Genomic DNA, 24849 nt, shown 5'->3' with positions numbered 1-24849 from the left:
TTGGGTGAACTGAGAAACTTGGCCGCCAAAAATGTGCAACGTACCGACTTGCTAAAGGAAGAAAAAATTGTTCTTATCGGCGACAAACAACGTCTGTGGCAAGCTTAGGTGACGGGAAGAAGGAGAGACCATCATAATGGACATGATCGAAAGGTTGTGGAGATTGTAGATTATATGCTACAAGCTCCTATGCTACAAGCTCCGGCTGGCGCACCTACATTGGTCGGGAAAATCTCCACCAGCTCGCGCCCTTTCCCGTTTATCTTGTGCCGAACCGGTTGACAGAAGTCACCGACAGAGGATTAGACCGAGAGCTTGACAATGGGGACAAAGGCATGAGGGGTGCATCAGCAAGGGAGCACTGTTTGAATGACGGCAGGGAAGGTTACGGCCTGCAGCGACACCGCAGTAGAGCCTCGTAGGCCTTGGTTCCTTTAGTGTGTCCCGGCTACCTCCCTTGCCATCCGCACGGCCTAGCAAGCTTGTTGGGTCGCAGCGCTTACATACAAGAATCGTGCACTACCCAGGCACATGACCGTGTAGTCACTGCATTGCTCAGCTGGACATTAACGGCAGGGGCATAGCCAGGGAACCCCCCCCCCCCCTCCCGCCCAGAAATTTTTTAGTTTTGCTTGTGTATGTATACATGCACACATGCAAACGCCCGTGCGAACATACTACTGTATGACTGAACCCCCCCCCCCTCCAAAAAAAATTCTGGCTACGCCCCTGAGAAGTCTGGTTTATACTTGTCAACCCAGCGATATCTGGGCCGGTCTGAGAACACTGACCACTTGTAGAATCCCAGTAACTCAACAGGGCCAAGTGCAGGTCTTTTGCTTTGGGGAACAAGTTCCTTATGGTCCGAATCATTTCCGGTCTCTCTATTTGACTGCACATAGTGCAGGTTGCTAGTCACATGGTCTAAGCGATATGCTGTGGCAATGTGGGTAATTGAATCATATTAGGCCAGAGGAAGCACAGAGAATGTTAATTGGTGTCCTTAACTGTAATGTACTAACTGTGGCATAAACAGAAATGTGTTGAAGTGGACAAAAACTCACTCTTTCCGCCAGTGGGGTCTAACCCACAAACTTTGAATTATGCGTCCGATGCTCTACGATGGTTGTGGGTGTGGGTTCACATCCCACCGATGGAAATGGTGATTTTTTGTTCACTTCAATTTGTCACAATTAGTACATTACAGTTCAAGACGACAGTTAACATCCTCGATCCTTTTCCTGTCCTAACTGTCTGTTCGATTCATTTGGTTGTTGTGTCTAACATATAAACAAGCCCCTGTAAACATTTCCCCTTCTTTCGTTCATGGAATGTATGCATGATCTTGAAATGTTCTGATTGTAATAGAAACATGGACAACAGAAGATGAGAAGCTGTGCACGTGCTGTCTTCTGGTCTTCTCTTGTCCATTTTCTAGTGCAGTTAAAACTACAGTAAAACCTCGTTAATTCAAAGTCACTGGGACTGTGAAAAACTTTCGAATTAACGAAACATACAAAATCGGGATGCAAGGAACTTTGAATTACTGAAAGTAATCAGAGGTGGTCGTTTGGCCTTCTAGTTTGTGGCTCCAAGGGTTGTTTTCTAGCAATACTTGGTCCCATTTTTGCCGCAAACCCGGGAAAACGGCAGGCCTCGCTGCTGTCAGCGAAAAAAAAAAAAAAAGTAGTCTCGTGGTCAGCTGAAATGCGTGCCTGCGGAAAAGAAGGTGTGCTTCACTGCAGCACAGTGGTGACACGCGGGCAGCATGTCACCTGCTCCTCGCAGCCTCAGCGCGTCATGATGGAACCATTCGCCCATTCTTTCTGGTAAAATAAAGAATGTCATAATGGCCAGTGTGACGGAATCCGCAATGTGTTCTGGCTGGAAAACATGATCACTAAGTTTTCGAACTGAGTTTTCGAAGTAGGCGTTGCAGGCAAGAACTCCGCCAGCAATGCAAGTGCACAAATTGCCGAAGCAACCGCGAATCGGAGGTTCGCACACATCATGAATTCCGTCAGACCGACCTTTATTATCTTTTCTTTTCTTATTCTTTTCTTTTTTTATTATCATGACGCGCCGACGTTGCGAGAAGCATGCGACATGCTGCCCGCGTGTCACCGCTGTGCTGCAGTGAAGCACGTTTTCTTTTCCGCAGGCGCACATTTTAGCTGACCACGAGACCGTGTTTTCTTTTTTTTTTTCTTTATTTTTTGCGCTAGCAGCAGCGATGCTGGGTTGCTTCAACTGTCACTCATTAATATCGCTACACTGCATTGCCCTGTGGCTCCTAAAGGCCGTCGTTTCCGTGGATTTGCGGCGAAATCGGGATCGGGAATTGGCACATGGCACCCAAAGCTTTCGAATTAACCGGGCTGGCGATGGCCGCCGCTTTAAATTATCCACTCAGATTTACATTGCGAAATACGGGACCGCAGAAACCCTTCGAATTAAGCGGGATTTCGAAATAACGAGGTTTTATTGTATTTCAAGATGACCAACTGGGTGTTATGTACATGAGTTGAGTCCGTCTGATTTATTATTATTATTATTTGTTCTTTTCACGGCCCCTGACTAGCTATTCCTTTAGTATTTGTTTATATTCACACATTATGGTTAAGTTCTTGGAAATATTTTTGGTGTGTGATGATATACCATGTGCATCCCTGCAGTTTTATGCATTTCTGGTATTTAATATTTTTTTGCAGTGAGCGGGTGCTCTGGCTCTGTGGATGGAAGCAAAGGCATGATGGTCTGCAAGGCAATGTCTTCAACCGCAGGTGGGTCCAGTGAAACTGATTTCAGGCTCAGGTAAGGCCTCTAGAGGCACTAAGATTAGCTGACCTCGCTAAAAACATACACCATGTGTGTAAGGTGTCAATAGTTGAGCTTCCCTTTTGCAGCCTCCTGGCTAGTGCAGATGGTAGAGCAGCCACCATAGAAGTGTCCCAGGTTTAGTCACTCAGATGAGGATCGCTGTGAATTTCTTTCCAAGATACAGCATTGCTTTGTAGCTTTTTGCAGCAATCAGGTGGTTTGCCACGGGGGCTATTCTGGAACTATCCATTTAATGGACATGTCACCTTGGGCCTGACGTCATCGGCGCACATTCAGTTGCTGCAAAATGCGGCAAGCTATGGTGTAATAGGCATGTGCACTAAACGGGAGGCGGCGTTAAGCCTAGTTCGAGAGCTAATGTTATCGCAAAAGCAGATTTAATGCACAGCCTCCAATATTCATGTGGCCAAGAGCGAATCTCGGGAGGCTGCGTTCGCTGCTTTGAAGCGCGTTCTGTTTCTCTCATTTGTGTCGAGACATGTGGAAGCTCCATCACGTCAGAATTACATTGCGGAGGAACCAGAAACAGGGGGCGCGTCAAGCTCCTGCCAATCAGCGGCAACCAAAATGGACAGTTCAAGGAAAGGTCCCCAGATTTCCTTTCAACAACCTTCTACACCTTGAAGGCTTCTGTAACGCTGACAAACCTAAATGTGCAGCTTGTACTGAAGCTGAATAATTTTGCTGGCTAGTAAGTCGAGAAAACAATGACACTGGGTCTTTTCGGGGCTCAGCCGCCCAGGGACGTCTGCTTTGGCTGGCACTTGGTGATGGCGTAGCCTCTGAGGGGTTCCACCCCCTCCTACACCTAACCATGCGTGGCTGAGGCTTGTCTGGGGATGAGGGCATCCTGGCGGTTTAGCCAACACCGGGTGACTGGATGTTTGAGGCCCCCTGGCAGAGGCAACACACCCACTTTGGCCCCTGCTTCACTTAGCCACTCCTGGGCTGACCCACCCAGAGAAAATCGGCAGTTGCATTTCACGTCTCTCTCTCCACGTCTTCGTCAGTCTCTCCCGTTTTTCTCCTCCCCCCCCCTCCCCCAATCCCTTCCATGTATGCCTGGCTTTCCTGGCAACGAGGGTTAACCTGGTATGGCCATCCTGCCTCTTGTACAGCCTCATTCTCAGCGTGTCCTGTGCAGGACGAAGGCCTCTCGCAGTGATCTCCAGTTTACCCTGTCCTGTACCGATGCAAGGTGATTCCATTTTATCCCAGCGAACTTCTTAGTTCCGTCACTCCATCTAACTCCTGGACTGCATTTTGCTTGATGTCAGCTGGGATATCTGCAACCCTTGTTTGCTTCATGACCCATTCTGCCACCCTCCCGTCACTTAATGCTATTCCCATCATTTAACGTCTCATTGCACGCTGTATGGTCCTTAACCTTTTCTCTGGTTCCTTTGTCGCCTTCCATGTTTCAGCCCCATGTGTTAGAACGGGCAGTATGCAGCAATTGTAGACTTTTGTTTAATCACTGTGGTAGATTTCCTGACATTATTTGGGAGTGCCTGCCAAATGTGCTCCAGCCCATTCTTATTCTGTGGTGAATTTTCTTTTTGTGATTACCCTCTCCTGTTTGTATTTGTCCGAGCTAGACATATTCTTGTATACACTCCAATGTATGGTTTTCAATCTTTAACTCTTTCTCTTTTGCCAGGCTATTCAGCGATGTCTTTATCCTTGTCATATTCACTTTAAGTGCAAAGCATCTCTTAGCGAAGGTTTGCCACTTTGAGCGTTTCTATCTACGTATCTATCTTTCTATCTAGCCGCCTGCATCTGGGTGCTCTCATGATCGCCTCCTTAACTTGGCATAGACCAGAATTTGCATGGGAGGGTAAGAGAATTTGACAAATATGACTGTTAGGTTGTGACATGAATAACGTAAAAACCTGTCGTGTACGTCGTCAAACCCTTTCCCCCAGACACGTGTGGCACATACCCGTTTACCACGGGCCACAGTGTACGGCTATGCATCACAGGGGATCGACAGTTTATATTGTCATGTGGTCGTGACGTCGACGAAGACAGCAGTCGGCGTTTGCAGAATGAAACTGTTTATTTGGCCGAACTTGTGGCCGGAAAATGAGAACTAGCACTACAGCAATACACGCTGTACAATGATAGCGGCGAACAGGGCGTCGTCCGTCGATCAACTGACAAGCGGTGAAGCGCGTCGGCATTTAAACATGTGCCGTCGAATATTCCAGCGTTATCGCTGGCTGTCCTGCAAATTCTAGAATAAGCTCGAGTGTGCGCGTCTTGCACGCAATCTTAACAAAACGATCTACAATGATCGTGAAGGTTCTCGAACAATGAGGCGCGGTTCGCGCTGAGCGTTGCCGACAGTCTTTGTGGCCGAAAACCGAATACAGCAAAAGTGATAAAGAAACGCACGTGGCAATGCCCCCCTCTGAAAAAAAGCATCGTCCCGATGCTTTAAACAGAACAGGCCAATGCATGCAACAATAAATAACAAGAATAAAGCAACAAAGTAATATAAACGATAAGCACAAGAAAGAAAGCACAATAATAAAGCAAAATGACAGTCCTCAGATTCGCTAACGTGCGTAATATGGTTTGAGGCGCACGACATGGACGACTTCAGGTCGTGCACGGCGCCGCTGAGAGTTCCTAATGCCGTCAGGGACAACCTCATAGTCAAGTGCGCCGAGGCGTCGAAGTACCCTGTACGGTCCGAAGTATCGTCGAAGAAGCTTCTCACTGAGTCCCCGTCGGCGTATTGGCGTCCATACCCATACACGGTCACCGGGTTGGTATTCCATGTGGCGTCGTCGAAGGTTGTAGCGGCGGCTGTCAGTCGTCTGCTGGTTCTTGATCCGTAGGCGGGCGAGCTGTCGTGCTTCTTCGGCGCGCTGTAAGTAAGCGGCGGCGTCGAGATTGTCTTCGTCGGTGACGTTGGGTAGCATGGCGTCGAGCGTCGTCGCCGGGCTTCTTCCGTAGACCAACTTGTACGGCGTCATCTGCGTCGTTTCTTGGACGGCCGTGTTGTAAGCGAAGGTCACGTACGGAAGGACGGCGTCCCACGTCTTGTGCTCAACGTCGACGTACATGGCCAGCATGTCGGCGATGGTCTTATTTAGACGCTCTGTGAGGCCATTGGTCTGTGGGTGGTAGGCGGCGGTGCGGCGGTGGCTCGTCTCGCTGTATTTGAAGATCGCCTGAGTTAGGTCCGCAGTAAAGGCGCTACCTCTGTCTGTTATGAGGACCTCTGGGGCGCCATGACGCAAGACGATGTGCTCCACGAAGAACTTGGCTACCTCGGCGGCACTGCCTTTGGGCAAGGCCTTTGTCTCGGCGTAACGGGTGAGGTAGTCAGTTGCTACGACGATCCACTTGTTGCCGGAAGTCGACGTCGGGAACGGCCCCAGTAAGTCCATCCCGATTTGCTGGAAAGGCCGGTGAGGTGGTTCGATTGGCTGCAGAAGTCCCGCTGGCCTAGTCGGCGGTGTCCCGTCGCTGGCAATCTCGGCAAGTCTTAACGTAGTGGGCGACGTCGGCAGGAAGGCGTGGCCAGTAGTATTTTTCCTGTATCCTCGCGAGCGTGCGGGAAAAGCCGAGGTGGCCAGCCGTCGGGTCGTCGTGCAGGGCCTGCAGAACCTCTGGTCGCAGTGCCGAAGGAACAACGATGAGGTAGTCGGCCCGGGCCGGAGAGAAGTTCTTCTTTACGAGGACGTCGTTTTTCAAGAGAAATGACGCCAATCCCCGCCTGAATACTTTTGGAACAACGGCGGTCCTGCCCTTGAGGTATTCCACAAGGCCCCTGAGTTCCGGGTCGGCTTGCTGTCGTTCAGCGAAGTCGTCGGCACTTATGGTTCCCAAGAAGCAGTCATCATCGTGGTCGTCCTGCGGCGGTGCGTCGACGGGGGCACGAGACAAGCAGTCGGCGTCGGAGTGCTTTCTTCCGGACTTGTAAACGACGGTAATGTCGAATTCTTGAAGTCTTAGGCTCCACCGCGCGAGGCGACCTGAAGGGTCCTTCAAGTTGGCTAGCCAACACAAGGCGTGGTGGTCGCTCACAACTTTGAAGGGTCGGCCGTAGATGTAGGGGCGAAACTTCGATGTAGCCCAGATGATGGCCAGGCACTCCTTTTCTGTTGTGGAATAGTTGATTTCTGCCTTTGATAGCGACCGGCTAGCATAACTGATGACCCTTTCCAATCCGTCGGTCTTCTGCACAAGGACGGCGCCGAGTCCTACGCTGCTTGCGTCGGTGTGGATTTCCGTATCGGCGTGCTCGTCGAAATGCGCAAGTATCGGAGGCGTCTGCAGGCGTCGTTTCAATTCTTGAAATGCCTGAACTTGCGACGTTTCCCACCTGAATTCGACGTCGGCCTTCGTGAGTTGCGTCAGTGGCTCGGCGATCCGTGAAAATTCCTTGACGAAACGTCTGTAATAGGCGCACAAGCCGAGAAAACGGCGTACGGCCTTCTTGTCAGTGGGCGTCGGGAAGTCAGCGATGGCAGCTGTTTTCCGCGGGTCCGGGCGAACACCATCCTTGCTGATCACATGACCCAAGAACAAGAGCTCCTCGTACGCGAAGCGGCACTTTTCAGGCTTCAAAGTGAGTCCGGAGGTCTTGATTGCTTGAAGTACAGCTTCAAGGCGCCGAAGGTGTTCGTCGAAGTTTGAGGAAAACACAACGACGTCGTCCAAGTACACGAGACATGTCTGCCACTTCAAGCCGGCCAGTACTGTATCCATAACCCGTTGAAAAGTCGCAGGTGCCGAGCAAAGACCAAAAGGCATGACCTTGAACTCAAACAGGCCGTCTGGCGTTATAAAGGCAGTCTTTTCTCGGTCTCTCTCGTCGACTTCTATTTGCCAGTAACCGGTCTTGAGGTCCATCGACGAAAAGTACTTTGCATTGTGTAATCGATCCAGGGTGTCGTCTATCCGGGGAAGGGGATACACGTCCTTCTTCGTGACTTTGTTCAGGCGACGATAATCGACGCAAAAACGGAGAGTCCCATCCTTCTTTTTCACTAGCACCACGGGGGATGCCCACGGACTCTTCGACGGCTGGATGATGTCGTCGCGTAGCATTTCGTCCACGTGTTTCTTCACGGCCTCCCGTTCCCGTGTCGAAACCCGGTAGGGACTCTGACGGAGTAGTCGAGCATTTTCTTCTGTTATAATGCGGTGCTTAGTAAGGGGCGTTTGTCGGACCCGCGATGACGACGAGAAACAGTCCTTGTTTTTCTGCAGAAGGCATCGAAGCTGTTGCTGTTGGCGAGCGGGAAGACTTGGGTTTACGTCGAAGGGTGGCTCAGGTGTTGGGGTAGTCGTCGTAGCTTCGTCATGATCTGAAAAGGCAAACGCATCGCTGACGGCCAAGATTTCTTCGATGTATGCAATCGTCGTGCCCCTGCTCAGGTGTCTGTATTCTTGGCTGAAGTTCGTTAGCATCACGCTTCCTTTTCCTTCATGCAACCGAGCAATGCCCCTTGCAACGCAAATGTCGCGGTCTAGTAGCAAACGCTGATCGCTCTCGATGACACCTTCGATGTCTTCAGCTTTTTCGGTGCTGACGGGAATTATGATGCTGGAGCGAGGCGGGATGGTAACTTGATCCTCGAGCACGTTCAGGGCATGGTGACATGGATTCGTATCCGGCGGTGTCGTTTTGTCCGACGATAGGGTTATTGACTTGGTTCTTAAGTCAATGACGGCGCCATGATGGTTTAAGAAATCCATGCCAAGTATGACGTCCCTGGAGCAGTGTTGCAAGATTACGAAACTCGCAGGATACGTGCGATTATTGATCGTAACTCTTGCTGTGCAGACTCCAGACGGCGTTATTAGATGGCCTCCAGCGGTACGGATTTCGGGGCCTTCCCAAGCAGTCTTAACTTTCTTCAACTTCGTGGCGAAAGGCCCACTGATGACGCAATAGTCGGCTCCAGTGTCGACGAGAGCGGTGACGTTGTGGCCGTCAATGAGAACGTCGAGGTCGCTAGTTCGTCGTCTTGCGTTGCAATTGGGTCGCGGCGTCGGGTCACGGCTGCGTCGGTTTGTTCCGCTGCTTCGACGTGGCGTCGTCAGTTCTTCCTCAGGCCGTGAAGTTTCGACGTCAGGGCTTCGTTCGTCTTGCGGCGTGTTCTTTAGATTTCGTTGCGGTGTCGTCGTCGGCGGCGGAGGATCTTCGGTAGTTCGTCGTACAGCAACCGCACCTCCATCGGTTGCTGCCCTTAGTTTTCCGGATACGGGCTAGGTGACCGGCCCCGGTTTGGGCCAGTGTACTGCCGGCGGTGCGGAGACATGTAGCGGCCGGGCGACGGCGAGCGGGAAGGTCGTCGTTCTTGCCAGTGTGTTCCGGTGAGGTAGTCGTCGATGTCCCGAGGCCGTTCGCCTGGCTGCGGGCGCGGCGCATTGACGGCGAATCCTCGAAGGCCCATCTGTCGGTACTGGCAGCGGCGGTATGTGTGGCCGGCTTCCCCGCAATGATAGCAGAGCGGTCGGTTGTCAGGGGCACGCCAAACGTCGGTCTTTCGAGGGGCGCATGGTTGTCCTGTCGGCGGGCGGTATGGCGTCGGTGGTGGTGGCGGCGGCGCCTGACGTCGGAACTGCTGCGGCGGCGCGGCGTCTTGACGCGGGCGAGGAGGGGCGGCGTTGCGTCGGGCTGCAGCAGCATAGCTCATGGCTTGCGGCTGAGGCAGTGGCGGTTCAAGGTTGCCCAGGGACTGTTGGATTTCTGATCGAACGACATCTGCGATCAAGTCCACTTGAGGCTGCGCCGAAGGTAAGAGCTTGCGAAGCTCCTCGCGCACGATCGCTCTGATCGTTTCACGCAGGTCGTCGGAGCCGAGGGCATGAACAGCTGGGCTGTCTTGAATCAATCGGCGATTATATTGGCGGTTACGCATTTCCAGCGTCTTCTCAATCGTGGTTGCCTCTGAGACAAATTCTTGGACCGTCGAGGGTGGGTTCCGTATCAGCCCAGCGAAGAGCTCTTGCCTTACCCCTCGCATGAGTAAGCGGACTTTCTTGTCCTCGGGTATGGCAGCGTCAGCGTGGCGAAACAGTCGGGTCATTTCCTCTGCGAAGATGGCCACGCTTTCGTTTGGTAGTTGCACCCGTGTCTCCAGCAAGGCTGCGGCCCTTTCTTTTCTGACGACGCTTGCAAACGTCTGCAGGAAAGCGCTCCGAAAGGCGTCCCAAGTTCGAAGAGTGGACTCCCGGTTCTCGAACCAGGTCCTTGCTGCGTCTTCAAGGTAAAAGTAAACGTGCTGCAGCTTGTCCTCGGAGTCCCAGTTGTTAAATTTTGAGACCCTTTCGAAAGTCTCGAGCCAGGTGGCCGGGTCTTCGAATGACGACCCGCGGAAGGTTGGCGGCTCCTTGGGCTGCCGGAGTAGGATCGGCACAGGCTGCACGGGGTCGGTCATCGTCGCTGCGGTGGGTGTTGGGACCTTGGGCTGCCTGGTTTGTTCGGGAAGGAGCCCGTGCTCTGGCTGCAGTCCCTTCTGCCTGCGGCTTGTTCGACGATCTGGGTTTTCTTTGCTGTCGTCCTCCACGCGGCTTGGGCTTGGGTCAGCGCTTCGCGGGGGCGTCCGGATCATGGAAGAAGCAGCACCTCCACCAGATGTCACGTGGTCGTGACGTCGACGAAGACAGCAGTCGGCGTTTGCAGAATGAAACTGTTTATTTGGCCGAACTTGTGGCCGGATAATGAGAACTAGCACTACAGCAATACACGCTGTACAATGATAGCGGCGAACAGGGCGTCGTCCGTCGATCAACTGACAAGCGGTGAAGCGCGTCGGCATTTAAACATGTGCCGTCGAATATTCCAGCGTTATCGCTGGCTGTCCTGCAAATTCTAGAATAAGCTCGAGTGTGCGCGTCTTGCGCGCAATCTTAACAAAACGATCTACAATGATCGTGAAGGTTCTCGAACAGTGAGGCGCGGTTCGCGCTGAGCGTTGCCGACAGTCTTTGTGGCCGAAAACCGAATACAGCAAAAGTGATAAAGAAACGCACGTGGCAATATCTACCCAGGAACGGCGACCACAGACATTGGTAATTTAAATGCGAGAGCGTTAAGAAAAACCGACATCGGCAGCGTTGATTCGACGAATGCCAAGAATAAAAATTAGGATCTCAGCAGGAATCGAACCCAAGCATTCTGCCTGGCAGTCGGGTATTCTACCACAGAGCCACGCCAGGTCTATAAACTGTTTCGGAAAAACAGCCTATGCAGGTATAATGCCGGTGCAACATCAGTTGTGGTTGTGGTGCTGGCTATCTAATTTTACAACAAAGCAATAAACACTACATGATACTCCTACGATGTCTACTCCTACGATACAGGCGTCATATCGGATTAACATCTGTAGTTCCAGTGTTGGCTCCGCTTTTATAGCAGTCTAATAAACATTACATTTGTCTTCCTATGATTTAGCAAGCAATATTGAAGCATTGCTTGAACCCGGAGGAATACATTAACGATAAAAGGACACACATATGCACGTGTGTGTATATGTGTGTCTTTTTGTCGTCCGTTTTCCGTGTGCTCTTAGTTTTTTCAAGCGCTACAGAAACAGACTTATTTCACAGCGCCATGTGTAGCCTTGCTTTTACGAATGAATAGTCTTCTCCCGAGTGCCTGCATGAGATTGTTTGTGCACTGCGAGGGTTCGTAAGGCCAGCCAGAAAAATAAAAATTAAGTTGCGTACCGTTCATTTAGTAGCGACAGTACTCGCATATCGTAATCCACGTGTCAACATTTTTTAGTACGTAGGCGGAAGTTTTTTTCGGGGGGGGGGGGGGGCACCACCTTGAACTGAAGTGGGGGCCGGGCAGGTAGATGTGGTCGAGTGTCATTTTGTGCTCTGTGTGCCATGGCAAAAAAATTCGGGGGGGGGGGGGGGAGGGCACGGGCCCGATGTGCCTCCCCCCCCCCCCCCCCCCCCCTTGGCTACGCCACTGCATACAAATATACCCAACGCGTGGCGTCCGGAAAATAGTTGCGTGGCTTGCGGCAGACAGCATTTTCACCGGTTGCGGTCGCATAGTTGCGCGACAGTGACATCCTTCCTTTCCTTCGGTGAGAAGTTTGTAGCTTCCGCGAGCTTTTTTTTCCCGGTTCGGGCGCGCACGCGAATTGGCTGTGGTCACGGTCCCGCATCCGCGGCAGTCGAGCCAAACTGCTCGTCCAACCCGTTGAAGGGTACAGAATGTTGCTCATTGTGCATCGGAAGCACCTCAGAAATACCACCGGAGAGTACTAAGAGCTCGTTCAAGCACGCAAACGGTGAGATTTCAGCGGATGACACGGAGAACTAGCCGCCAACACAAACATCTCGGCACTGACGCATTTGACGGCTCTCTTTCCATGCCCTCACGATGGCGCTGGCTATCCCACGCTCCTTTGCGAAGCGAAACTGACGAAAAGCCCACCGTCAGGTGGCGTATTTATGAAAAGGGTCTATAGGAACAAATTAGAATGTCGCACGAAGAACGGCAAGCAGCTCGACACTTGCAACGTGCCGCTCAAGCGCAAAGGTCTGACGAAAAGAACACACACAGGATGACCGCCAACTAACAACGGTCACAGCTCGACACTTGAAGCGTGCTGCTCAAGCACAAGGAAGGACACTCGAAAAGAATGCAAAGGTACACACAGGACGAGCGCGAACTAACAACTGTTACTGTTGTTACTTCTTCTCGTTTGAGCAGCGCACTACAACCGAATGCTCTGACTTCTTTTTCTTTAAAAGTGTGGCGCATGGAGTGACCCCTCCGCATCTCCTGCCGCACGGTGGCGTTCGACGTATTGTTTGTTTTCCGTGCACGTAGCGGTTTGTTTACCGTGCATGTAGCGCTTGCTGGAGGATGGACGTGTTTTTCTGGGCTCCGGAATGACAGCGTCAGATAAGTTTTTTTGTTTTTTTTTTGCATGATTCGAGCTTGTTTTTTTAGTTATATGAGTACATAAGCCACTAGATTGAAGTTTAATGGGGCTTACAGGGCTTGTTGCTGAGCTAGTTGGTTCATAACTTGAGGGAAAAACTGTAATGACGCAAAGAAGACGGGGACGAAGCGAAGACACGAACAGACAGTTCATAGGTGCTGGCATGTTTTCATAGTTTGATCGCGTTAGTGCAGTTCCGGCGCATGCCTTGTCTCTGTATTTATGGCTCATGATGAATTGTTAGTTCTGCGATGATTCAATTTCTGTTATGGGATTACCTTGTTCGGCAGCGTATATAAATCAGCGCGGTTTCTGAGAATAAACAGTTGGAAGTTGGCGCCTGTGTCTGTCTGTTCGTGTCTTCGCTTCGTCCCCGTCTTCTTTGCGTCATTACAGTTTTTCCCTCAAGGGCTTACAACTTTGTACTGTTTCCTGTGTGACAGCCGCCTGGGTTTTTTTATTATTTGTTTGTTCGGCCACCACGTGGCTGAAAGGTACACATGTGCTTTGAACTGTAACATACTTGCGGAGTTTTGTAATACCATTTGGCTTTAAGTGTATCTAATCCGCCATGTGAACGGTCTAGCCATGGTCAAAAAGACCGTAAAGTGTACAGGGTGCGGAATGGGATGGAAAATAGAGGTTTGTACGGATGAGAAGACAGAGGGAGCTGACGCCAAGTGTAAGCAATGCCAGTTAGAGGTGAAAAAGGAAATAATGATGGCTGCCCAGAATGAGCTCATGGTAAGAATCGCCGAGCTGGAGAATGCGTTGGTGACAGAGCCGGAAAAAACGATGGCTATGGGGGAAAGGCTCAAGTCAGCCGAGGAGGGGTTAGCAAAGGTAGTCATGCTGAACAAGGAAGCAAGCGACAGCGGGAACAGCGGGTCATCGACCCCCACAGTGGTAGACGCGAAGGGGCAAACAGGTTTGGAAAAGACAGGTGCAAGGGTCACAGGACCCAGCTTCCGCGAAGTAGTTTTGGGAAGGGGAGGGGACAAAACAGCAGCAGTGGCACGCGCTAGTAACCAAGCCAGTGGCCAGGTGCGGACAGTCCAGCAGAAACGTCGGAGCACGTGATAATCGCCGGGTACTCAAATTTAGTTAGATGCGCAGAAGCAGTCAAGGAAAGGGTGAGAGGCGACAAACGAGTTTTAATAGGGAAGTTCCCGGGACATAGGCTGGGATCAGTGATGAGACAAGCTTGCGCAAAACTCGCAACTAAGGCTAATGGACGTAACCTCGTGATAATCGCGGGAGGTCTAAACAACGTCTTGAATGAAGAATCAGCCGAACTAGCGACCACATTGGCGAAAGAGGTCGATGACATGCGCGCCATTTCCCCTCAGGTGCAGAAAGTGGTATGCACAATACCGGAAGTACCGGTGCATGACGGCAACCTGCAAAGAGCGGTTGTCGACGCAAACAAAGAGATATGGCAGATGAGTCGAGAGAAAGGCATCGAGGTAGTGGAAATAAACAGAGAGGTGCACAGGTGGGGTGGTTTTGTTGGATATACTTAGCAACATGGTTCTGCCAAGTCCCAGTCTCAGAAACTATTGCACGGAAGGGCCAGTTGGGCTTATGGGTTTTCACAGTGAAAAACATTTCCAGGCTACCCTTGTTACTACTCTCAATGATACTCCCCAGCTTGTTGAGGTTCAACAGGAACACACCATGCAACAAAGCCTTAAGGAACAAGTCAGTTGCCTCACGAAGGCTGGCTACCCTTCCGAGCTTATGGTCGCTGTTGCACAGAAACTGAAGCATAGCCTTAGAACTCGAGATGGCAGCAAGCCATTCCAACTGAGAGAAAAAAGAAAAAAAGTTGTTGCCATGCCCTACCTCCATCAGGTATCACACAACCTCAAGAGAATTGGAAAACGCGCGGGAGTGGAAGTCGTCTTCTCGGCTCCCAAAAAATTGGCTGGCATGTGCAAAAAGGTTAACCGTAGGAATGGAGAATCACGTGGATGTACTGTCAGGCATGTCAAGCAGTTTGTCGAGTGCAAGAAAGGTGTAATTTATTCCCTGCCGTTTTCGTGTGGGAAAGAGTACGTGGGACAAACTGGACGATGCATAAACCAAAGACTAAAAGAGCACCATGACAATGTCGCACGCGTGGCCACTTGTGGTCATGTTGCCAAACACTGCAGAGATTGTCGATCTGACGAGAATGACAGCGAACCATGTGAACCGATGTACAGAGACAGCAAAGTAATAGGCAAGCATCGTGATGCTCTAACAAGAGAAATACAGGAGGCACATGTGATAGCGAAGTTGCAAGATAAGTGTATAAGCGCACCCTCAGTAGCATTGTCCCAAAAAGAAATCAAATATCTTGACTGTGAAGTTTGACGCAGGTCTGTTTCCTCCCGGCACTAATGACCCTTCCGCGCATGTACCTTGCCCGTTTCTCCTCGCCACCAGTGGTATAAAAGACTGGCTGGTTTCAATAAAATATCAGTTGTCAGTCAGCGCTCCGTGTGTCTTGTGTTCCTTACTGTGTTGTCGTCTTGCGCTGTGAAATATGGAAATATGACCGGTACGGAAAAGGTCCCCCTTTTTGTGATTGGCAAAGCACTCAAGCCACGGTGCTTCAAAAACATTCGGTCACTGCCGACGGAGTACGCCGCAAACAAGAAAGCCTGGATGACAGGTGACCTATTCAGGGAATGGCTACTGAAATTCGACAGGCAAATGGAACTGGGCGGCAGACGCGTTCTTGTCGTCGACAACTGTTCGGCGCACAAAGTCGACGTTGAGCTGAGAGCAATAAAGTTAGTTTTCCTTCCAGCAAATACGACTGCGGCCCTACAGCCAATGGACCAGGGTGTGATAAGGAACATCAAGTGCTTTTATAGGCGTCACATGCTGGAGAGAATGATTTTGTGCGCGGGCGACAGGAAGGACTTCGGCATTACGCTGCTCACTGCCATGCACATGTTGGTGCGCGCATGGGAACAGGTGACCGCGACCACAATCGCAAACTGTTTCCGCCACAGTGGATTTGCAGCTGGAAGTGCGCAGGATAGTTGTGACGTCGACGTGGACGGGGCTGAGGAGCTCATGCCAGTGGCATTGCGCGACACTCTTCGGGGCGTACGTTTTGCCGATTATGTTGAAGTTGACACCGGTGCATCGGTGTGTGGTGCCCTGACTGATGAGGACATTATCGCTCAAGTAGCCGGTGCGCAGCCTGTTGCTGAAGAGCCAGAAGGTGAGGAAGACGAAGATGACGAAGCGCCTGTGCGCCCGTCAGCTTCTGCGGTGATGGAGGCACTTAATGTGGCGCGTCGCTGGAACAGAGAGCCGCAGCTGTGGCATTCAGAGAAAAGAAGCAGATGGTCATCACCGACTTTTTTGGCCAATAAATATTTTTCGTGCCCCCACCCCCGAAATCCACCGATTTTTGCTCACTTTCATTATTTCGAATTTTGTTTAATTCGAAATTGCTCAGCGTTCCCGTGGAATTCGAATTAACGAGCTTTTACTGTATTTGAGCTAGTTTCGGTTTCTGGATTTATCCCAGTTTGAAAAAAAAAACGCCACATATGGTAGATGAAGGAGGAAATAAATTGGAAGGGTATGAAGTGCTAGGTTACATCCGAAAGATAACAGCCGATTCGTTTAAGAAGGTCGCCCAGGGGATTCCCCTGATGAGTAAAAGTACGCAAAGGAGTGCAACTGACAAAGATGTAGTACTAGAGAATTTCAATAGGAAGAAGGCCGAAGGAAAAATTTCTAAGCGCACTACTCCGGGCTTAGATGGGGTTCCCGTTAGCCTCATTAACGAACTCGGACATAACACTAGAGAAGCACTGCTGAAAGCCGTAGAAAAGTGCTTACAGGAGATGGAAATACCAGACAGTTGGCGAAAAAGTAGAATTAACTTAATCTATAAAGGCAGGGGAGAAAAGGATAACATTCGCTCGTATAGACCGCTAACCATTACATCGGTGCTATACAGGTTGGCGATGCAGGCAGTAAAATTAAAAATAGAAGCGTGGGTAGAACAAAATGATGCTTTGGGAGAACTTCAGAATGGATTTCGAATCTACAGGCGGTTAGACGATAATCTCTTTGTTCTTACCCAGCGTGTAGAAATATCGAAAATATATAACAGGCCCTTATATGTAGCTTGTCTAGATATCACCGGGGCGTATGACAACGTTAATCAGGAAGTTTTGTGGGATATACTGGAAGAAGTGGGCATAGGTGACGACTGTATACAGCTTTTGAGGGAAATATACCGAGAAAATACAGTTTGTATAGAATGGGAAGGAATAAGTAGCAAGGACAGCGTTGAAATTAGCAAGGGGCTGAGACAGGGATGTCCTTTGTCCCCGCTGTTATTCATGCTGTGCATGGTGAGGATTTGTCACACAAACAGGTCGGCACGATGGTTGAGCAGAAGCTTCCAGGTCTATTTTATGCTGATGATATTGTCTCATTTGCAGACAGTCAAGATGATATACAGCGACTGGCAGATATATGCGGAAGGGAATGTGAGGCTCTAGGACTAGGATTTAGGGCAACAAAATATGGATTGATGGTATTCAATGACCACGAAGACCATGCGGTCTTAATACAGGGCCAAAAAATACCGAGGGTAAGCGAGTACAAGTACCTCAGAGTATGGGTAAATGAGGGGGATAGATATATGGAGGTACAAGAGAAAGCATCGGTAGCAAAGGGAAAGAGGTATGCTGCAATTATGAAGCACAGAGCTTTATGGGGATACAATAGGTACGAGGTGCTTCGAGGGCTGTGGAAGGGTATGATGGTCCCAGGACTTACATTTGGGAACTCAGTGGTGTGCATGAGGTCGGAGGTACAATCAGGAATGGATGTAAATCAAAGGACGGTGGGCCGCCTCGAGTTGGGCGCTCACGGGAAGACGACAAATGAGGCTGTAGAGGGTGATATGGGATGGACAGGCTTTGAAGTGCGGGAAGCTCAGAGCAAAATGAGATTCGAACAGAGGCTGAGGAAAATGAAGAAGAGTAGATGGGCAGAGAAGGTTTTCAGATATCTGTAAAGAAAAAGCGTTGACACGCAGTGGAGAAAAAGAACTAGGAGGCTCACGAGTAAATATACGGCTAGCAGTGCGGGCGATATGGCAACAAGGAGCATTAAGCGGAAGGTCAGAGAGGCGGAGAGGACACATTGGATGACAGCGATGGAAAAGAAGCCGGCTCTGAGTAACTACCGAAAGGGAAAAAACGAAATAAGGAGGGAAAGATTTTATGATAATTCAAGGGGAAGCGCTTTGCTGTTTGAAGCAAGGTCGGGCTGCCTTAGAACGCGTAGTTATAAAGCGAGATTCAGTAACGAAGAACAATGTACATGCTGCGAGGGAACTAAGGAAACGATGGAACATGTACTGATTGAATGTGGCGATATTCACCCAGGTATACTTGTGGGCACGAGTCTACAGGAAGCCTTGGGTTTTAGGGACAACAATGGAAAGGTGAACACGTCCGCGATAGAAATAAGCAAGAGACGGTTAGAGTATTGGTGGCAGAAAAGTAGAGAGAAAGAACAAAAATAAATAATGGGGGAAAAATAAGGTCATTCTGCCTTAAGAGGCAGAGAGATGGACCGTGAATTTATATTTTTTTTGTATAATAACATAGATTTAATCCATGGAGATAAGGTATTAGGCCAACATGAAACAAGGAAGGTGTTTTTTTTTTCTTCGAGCCTGGTGGCAGACATGTCACCACCCCGTTATAAAGGGGACGCTGATAGCATCCATCCATCCATCCACTCGGCGTTTCACATCGTCAATGGGTACAGAAATTGGCCACCTTTTAGTGTGCATCTCAAGGGCAGCTTTCAGACTGAAGGAAAATGTAGGAGCGTTGCTTTAAAGCGCGCCCTTCGGGCAATCTCGCGAGTGAAACTGAAGCTCCTCCAAGCTCTGCGTGCCGTTAGCGTTAAATGGTGCATATAAATATCTCGCTGTTGTTATGCTAAACAGTAGGTGGCGCGTGGCCAAGTTGTTCAAAGCAGCACGCTGCAAAGCGAGGGGTTGCTGGTTCGCATCTCAGTGGCACACTTCGGAAATTTTATTGCGATAGCAATTATATGGACAGTCTCGGCTGGAAAATGTCCGCCCCCGTCGCCGTCATGCACCGTATATGTATAAGTATGTATATATATATAAAAGCCCCAAAGAAAAATAATACAGAAAAATGCTTCCGAAGCGCGGAATCGAACCAGGGACCTCTTGCTCCGCAGCGAATGGCGCTAGCCACTACGCCACGGAACGCAGGTCCTCCGCATAGCTAACGGCGAGAGTTATATACACACGCTTTACCGCTAGACGGACTCAGAGACGGCAGGCGATAATAAGCGTTTCTTTATTACCAGGGAGATGGCGCTAGGAGCGCGACGAGCGCATTTAAAAGTCGTCGGCGAGCTCGCTCGCTTCTTCTTATATTTGCGCAAGGAGAACCTTGGCCTTCCGCTGTCTGCTCACGCGGTTTTCTCGTGGTGAGGGGAAGAGGGATGTTTCAAGCTTTAACCGTGATGTCCGCGCTCATGTTACGGAGCGCCGCTAAACGACGCCGCTAAACGAACAAACAGAAGATGAGCGCGAACTATCAACTGTCACAGCTCGACACTTGAAGCACGCTAGTTTCCTTCGCTGCTTCGGCCGCCTTTGTAACAGGAGCGCTGTTCAAACTGAGAGTATCCATTGGCGAGCCTCACTTCGTATAGCATTAGTTTCTTGCTATCGCATTCATTGCTTCGCCGTTGCGGCGAAACTGTGATTTTTTTATTGCGATAGGAATTATATGGACACTCTCGGGTGATTTTTGCCGTCGCCGTCTGTCGACGCCGTCATGTCCCGGATATGTATATGTATGTATATAAATAAAAAAAAGGCACAAAGAAAAATAAAGAAAAAGAAAAAAATTCTGAAGTACCCGACCGCGGATTCAAACCAGCAACCCCTCGCTCCCCAGCGCGCTGCGTTAGACAACTCAGCCATATGCCATGTATGCGCCGGCGAAATAATGGCATGCTATTTATATACACCATGTACCGCTGGTAGTAAGCAAATCTCGGAGGAGCGTGAGTGTGTTTTCCATCTCGCAATGCTCCTAATTTTCTTTCAATTTGAAAACTGCCCGTGAGTCGCGCACGACAAAGTGGCCCTTTTCTCTACCCACTCGTGATGTGGATTTAAACAACAAAAGAAAGAACACCGGGAACACCTTGCATCAGACGCCCCCGTGTGGCTGGAGATGCAGGGGGTAACTCCACGTGCCACAGTTTAAAAGAAAAAGAAATGTCTAAGAGCGTCTGATTCTCCATTGTCGACACTTGCAGACGCAGCACTCCTAATTTTCTTTCATTTCGAATACTGCCATTGGGACGCGCACAACAAAGTGGCCATTTTCTGTACCCACTTGGGATGTGGAAGGAAAGAAAGACAAAGAACACCGGGCACACCTTGCATCAGGCGCCCCCTGTGGTAGGAGACGCAGAAGGTCACTCCATGCGCCACAGTTTAAAAGAAGAAATATCTAAGAGCGTCTAAATTCTAAATTTCCCCACCTATATTAACCGCCGGTTTCATGGCCAATCCCCCGTAGTGGGTAAGAGCCAAGAATTAAGGGTGAAGCAAGCAAGCAAGCAAGCAAGCGTCTGATTCTCCATTGTCGACACTTGCAGTGTGTTGCTCAAGCACATAGGCGTAATAACTGTGACAGTCCTTAGTTCACGCTTGCCCTGTGCATGCCTGTGTGTTCATTTAGGGCGTCCTTCTTTGTGCTTCAGCGGCACGCTGCAAGTATAGAGCTGCTTCTGGTTCTTTGTGTGAAATTTCGATTTCTTTCTATCACATTCATTGCTTCACCCTTGCGGCGAAACTGACTTTTTTCTTCTGATTTATTATTTTTTTGTGGCATATATTTATATATACATACATATACATATCCGGGACATGACGGCGAAGGCAAAAACCAGCCGAGAGTGTCCGTATAATTGCTATTGCAATAATAATGCAAAACGCCTGTCGCGTACGTCATGAAAACCTTTCCCTCAGTCACGTGTGTTACATACCCGCATGCTACAGTTCACGTTATGTGGGTATGTGCCACAGGTGATTCACAGTCTCAATCAACACATTAACGGCGAACATACACATTGAAACGTAAGGCAAGCGAGGGAGCTGAAGACAATACCCTTGAAAGACGCTCGACTGCCATCTACTCGTCAATGTGGTGCGCCAGAATCGCGCAGTGTTCTCTTCATTTCAAGTGAGGGTGGCCGATAGCCTCATGCTGACCGAGGATGACATCAGATTGATGGAGAGCTGCTTTGTGACACAAGAATAAGCCGCTGCTAAGTGCCCTGACAGCATACAGCTGTACTACAGCAATGCGGACGTCGACCGCTGTAATGCATGTTGCCTCGACGCTGCGGACAACGGAGTATAACATCCCGCATGCGGTAACATAACTGGCTATAAGAACGAGCAGGTACACATCGATGCCCTGATCAAGGTGGCCAACCTGAACACAAGCAACATGGGTAGCCTGCTGACCTCAATTTCCCTGAGCATCGGCAAGCCATACGTGACCACGGCCAGCATCGTTGTTAATGGAAACATGGGCACCTTGTGGTACATAGAGCATTGCAGACACAGCAACCTCTTGCAACTGTGGCTTGAATTACCAATGTCCACGGTAGGCATTGTCGCCCCAGCGAGGACAAAGCACATCACTACTGCACACCCTGCAAGAAGTTCTTCTAAAAAATCCACAATAGAATTGAAATGAGTGCCTGTGGGACTGCGAACCACCACAACCACGATACGCCAGAAAAATATCTCGTGTAAGTGGGCACAGTTTCCCTTTGTGCAGGCAAATGCTAACTATGTACAAGTCACAAAGGGCCAGATACGCCCAGGTAGTCTTCGGATATGATAAGTGCCATCCACCGAAGTTGGTCCACATAGCACTTTCCAAGGCTACCAGCCTCGACGGCCTATACCTCACGAACGCAAAGGTGACTTCATTTCTGACATGTCACCGGCTCTATCGACACAGGGTTGATGACACGAGCCAGCTAGCAAACAGGCCTCTAGACATTGTCTTCGATTGGGCTACCACCTTCATTCAGTGCCACAACCACAACAATCACCCCACGCTCGCCGCTGTCAACGTACAGTCTCTGCACGCGCTCATTCACAATCTCGAAAAAGACGCTCTGCTTGAAAAAATTGGCGTGTTAGCACTTTCTGAAACCTGGAGCGATAGCCCACTGCAATCGCGGAATTCCAATGTGTCATCCACAGCAAGCGCCTTCATTGTTGGTGCGGCAGCATGGGCACATATAAGAACACGGCGATGCGCAACTTCAACGTAGGCTGCATCCAACTTCACTGGCCGCCACACACCGAACCATCACAGACAAGCAGCGGAATCGGCGAGGTCCGCGTTGCGCACATCAATCTCAATAACAAGGACATTGTGCTCCCCGCAGTCTATGTGAGAACTGTCAAGAACCCCTTCCACACATGCAGACGGGTTTGCGAAACGTGCGTGCATTCTCCATCATAACGGACAAGTATAAGCAGTACTGTTGTGTATTCAAGCAACCCTGTATTGAAGCAACCCTGTTCAAGCAACCCTGTATCGAAGAGCGCCATCTGCCGGAAGCAGATGTATATATATACCAGTGTGTTTCCAGTTGTTCTCAGTCTTGTTTGGTTCAGTGATGGCAATAAATAAGCGTTGCCGATACCGCTCCATGCCTACGTTGCCGCGTCGTATGACAAGATATTTGTATTCATACAACAAGATATTTGTATTTATCCACTATTTCCAGTGTGACCTCCTGTATCCTATGCTCACTGCCTTGGTTATCATTAAAAATCATGACTGCCGATTTTTCCGAATCGATGCTGAAGGTATCCATCCAACACAGGCGAAGACACAAGCCATCCTTAACGCATCGCCGCCTTCGAACAAAGCCGAGCTGCAGGCCTTCCTGGGTCTTCTGAATTTTTATCATGCTTTCCTGCCACACAAGGCCACCATCGCAGAACCTTTGCACCGGTTGTTGGATAAGGAGGTGCCCTGGGTGTGGGAAGCCCCACAACAGATAGCGTTCGACCATGTGAAGAAACTGCTGGTGTCAAACCAGGTGTTGACACATTTTGACGAGAAGAAGCCCATCATCCCTGTCTGTGATGCATCTCTATATGGAATAGGAGCGGTATTGAGCCACAAAATCCCAGATGACAGAGAAGCACCCATCGCTTTTTATTCAAGGACTTTATCTTCTGCCGAGCGGAATTACGCCCAGATTGATAAGGAGGTACTGGCTGTGGTTACAGGAGTAAAGAAGTTCCATGACTGTGTATTTGGCCACCTATTCCAGATCTACACAGACCATAAGCCGCTCCTTGGGCTGTTCACATCAGACCGGCAAACTCCACAGATGCTGTCGCCATGAATGCTGCGATGGTCCATCTTTCTGAACGGATACCAGTATACTCTCATTCATCGGCCAGGAAAACAAATGAGCCATGCAGATGGTCTCAGCAGACTTCCCCTAATGCACCAGTGCCAGGATAACCCGTCTCCAGCAGAGGTAGTCATGCTTCTGGATGAACTTCCAGAATCTCCTGTCCATGCAGATGATGTGGCTCAATACTCTACTAAGGATGGTGTTCTCTCCCGTGTCCTCAACTGGGTGTGGAGGGGGTGACCAAGGTGTGCTCCGAGTTCCGAATTCACACCGTTTCTGTCCAGGCAACATGAACTGTCCGCCCAGAAGGGATGCTTACTGTGGGGCGACCGTGTGGTGATTCCGCCCAGGTTGGGTGTCCATGTCCTTGAAGCCTTGCATGTTGGTCATCCCGGTATCATCAGAATGAAGGCGCTTGCTCGCAGCTATGTATGGTAGCCGGGAATAGACGCGGCCATTGAAGAATGGGTCCGTCGGTGCCTTCCCTGCCAAGAAACACGGCCGCAGATGCCCTAAGCACCAGTTCACCCATGGGAGACGACCCGGACTCCATGGTCGCGCCTGCACTTGGACTTTGCTGGCCCCTTGCAAGGACAGACCTTCTTAATTGCGGTGGATTCCTATTCCAAATGGCTCGAGGTCATCCCAGTGCCATCAATGACATCAAGTGCTGTAATTAGTGCCCTACGGAAGTTGTTCGCAACACATGGCCTGCCATATACCCTGGTACCAGACAATGGGCCCCAGTTTGCATCCGCAGAATTTTGGGGGTTCACGGATGCCAACCTCATTGGCCATGTAACGTCTGCCCTGTTCCATCGATCTACAAATTGGCAGGCTGAGAGGATGGTATGAACTACCAAGGAGGCACTATCTGGAATAATCCAAGGGAGCTGGGCACGCCGCCTGGCAGATTTCACTCTTCAGCAGCACGTAACTCCTTACACTGCCACGGGACGCTCCCTGTCCGAGTTACTGATGGGCCGCCGACTGTCTACCATGCTAGACCGGCTGCACCCAGAGCGGGCCCCTGAAAGGTATCCCAGATTCACAGAAGCTCCGCCTGCACCACGCACGTTCTAGCCCGAGGACCCTGTCTTTGCACGGAACTACAGCCAGGGCCCACCATGGGTCTCTGCCGTGATCTCCAGATCAACTGGCCCGATCTCGTATGAAGTTGTGCTTCCGGACGGCCGCGTGTATCGCCGGCACGTGGACCAGCTTCGTCGTTGGAGCAGTTGTCCGATTAGGGTAGCAGAGACTGTACCTGCAGGACAGCCTGAAGTCCGGCCCGCGTCAAGCCCTTCACGTGGCAAAATGAGTAGGAACGAGACAAAAGACCACAGTGAGCCTGAGGAGCCACCAACAGCCATGCTACCCTTGGACGATGTAGCAACACCTCAGCCAGCACCACCAGAGGAGAGTGTAGAACCGCCAGGGCCACGCCGCTCGCAGGGTTCCCGGAAAATGCCTCAACGCCTTCGGGACTTTGTGCTCGTGTTGGCTGACTATTGAGCCGTCCGAACTAAAGGGGGAGGGGTGTTGTGTATTCAAGCAACCCTGTATTGAAGCAATC

General features: G+C 50.3%; 1 protein-coding gene across 1 annotated transcript in view; it reads left to right on the top strand.

Annotated features, from left to right (window-relative positions):
- LOC119386412 (GATOR complex protein MIOS) overlaps positions 1 to 24849 on the top strand; it is a 727447-nt gene that overhangs the window by 420323 nt on the left and 282275 nt on the right. The window contains exon 18 of the mRNA XM_037653722.2: positions 2712 to 2783. Within this exon, the coding sequence (XP_037509650.1) occupies positions 2712 to 2783 (72 nt within the window). The remainder of the gene's footprint in view (positions 1 to 2711; positions 2784 to 24849) is intronic.

This window comes from Rhipicephalus sanguineus, chromosome 3 (assembly GCF_013339695.2).
Source record: "Rhipicephalus sanguineus isolate Rsan-2018 chromosome 3, BIME_Rsan_1.4, whole genome shotgun sequence".
NCBI classification, from domain to species: Eukaryota; Metazoa; Arthropoda; class Arachnida; order Ixodida; family Ixodidae; genus Rhipicephalus; species Rhipicephalus sanguineus.
The sequence above is the reverse complement of the archived record's forward strand: the minus strand, read 5'-3'. Positions and strand labels throughout refer to the sequence as shown.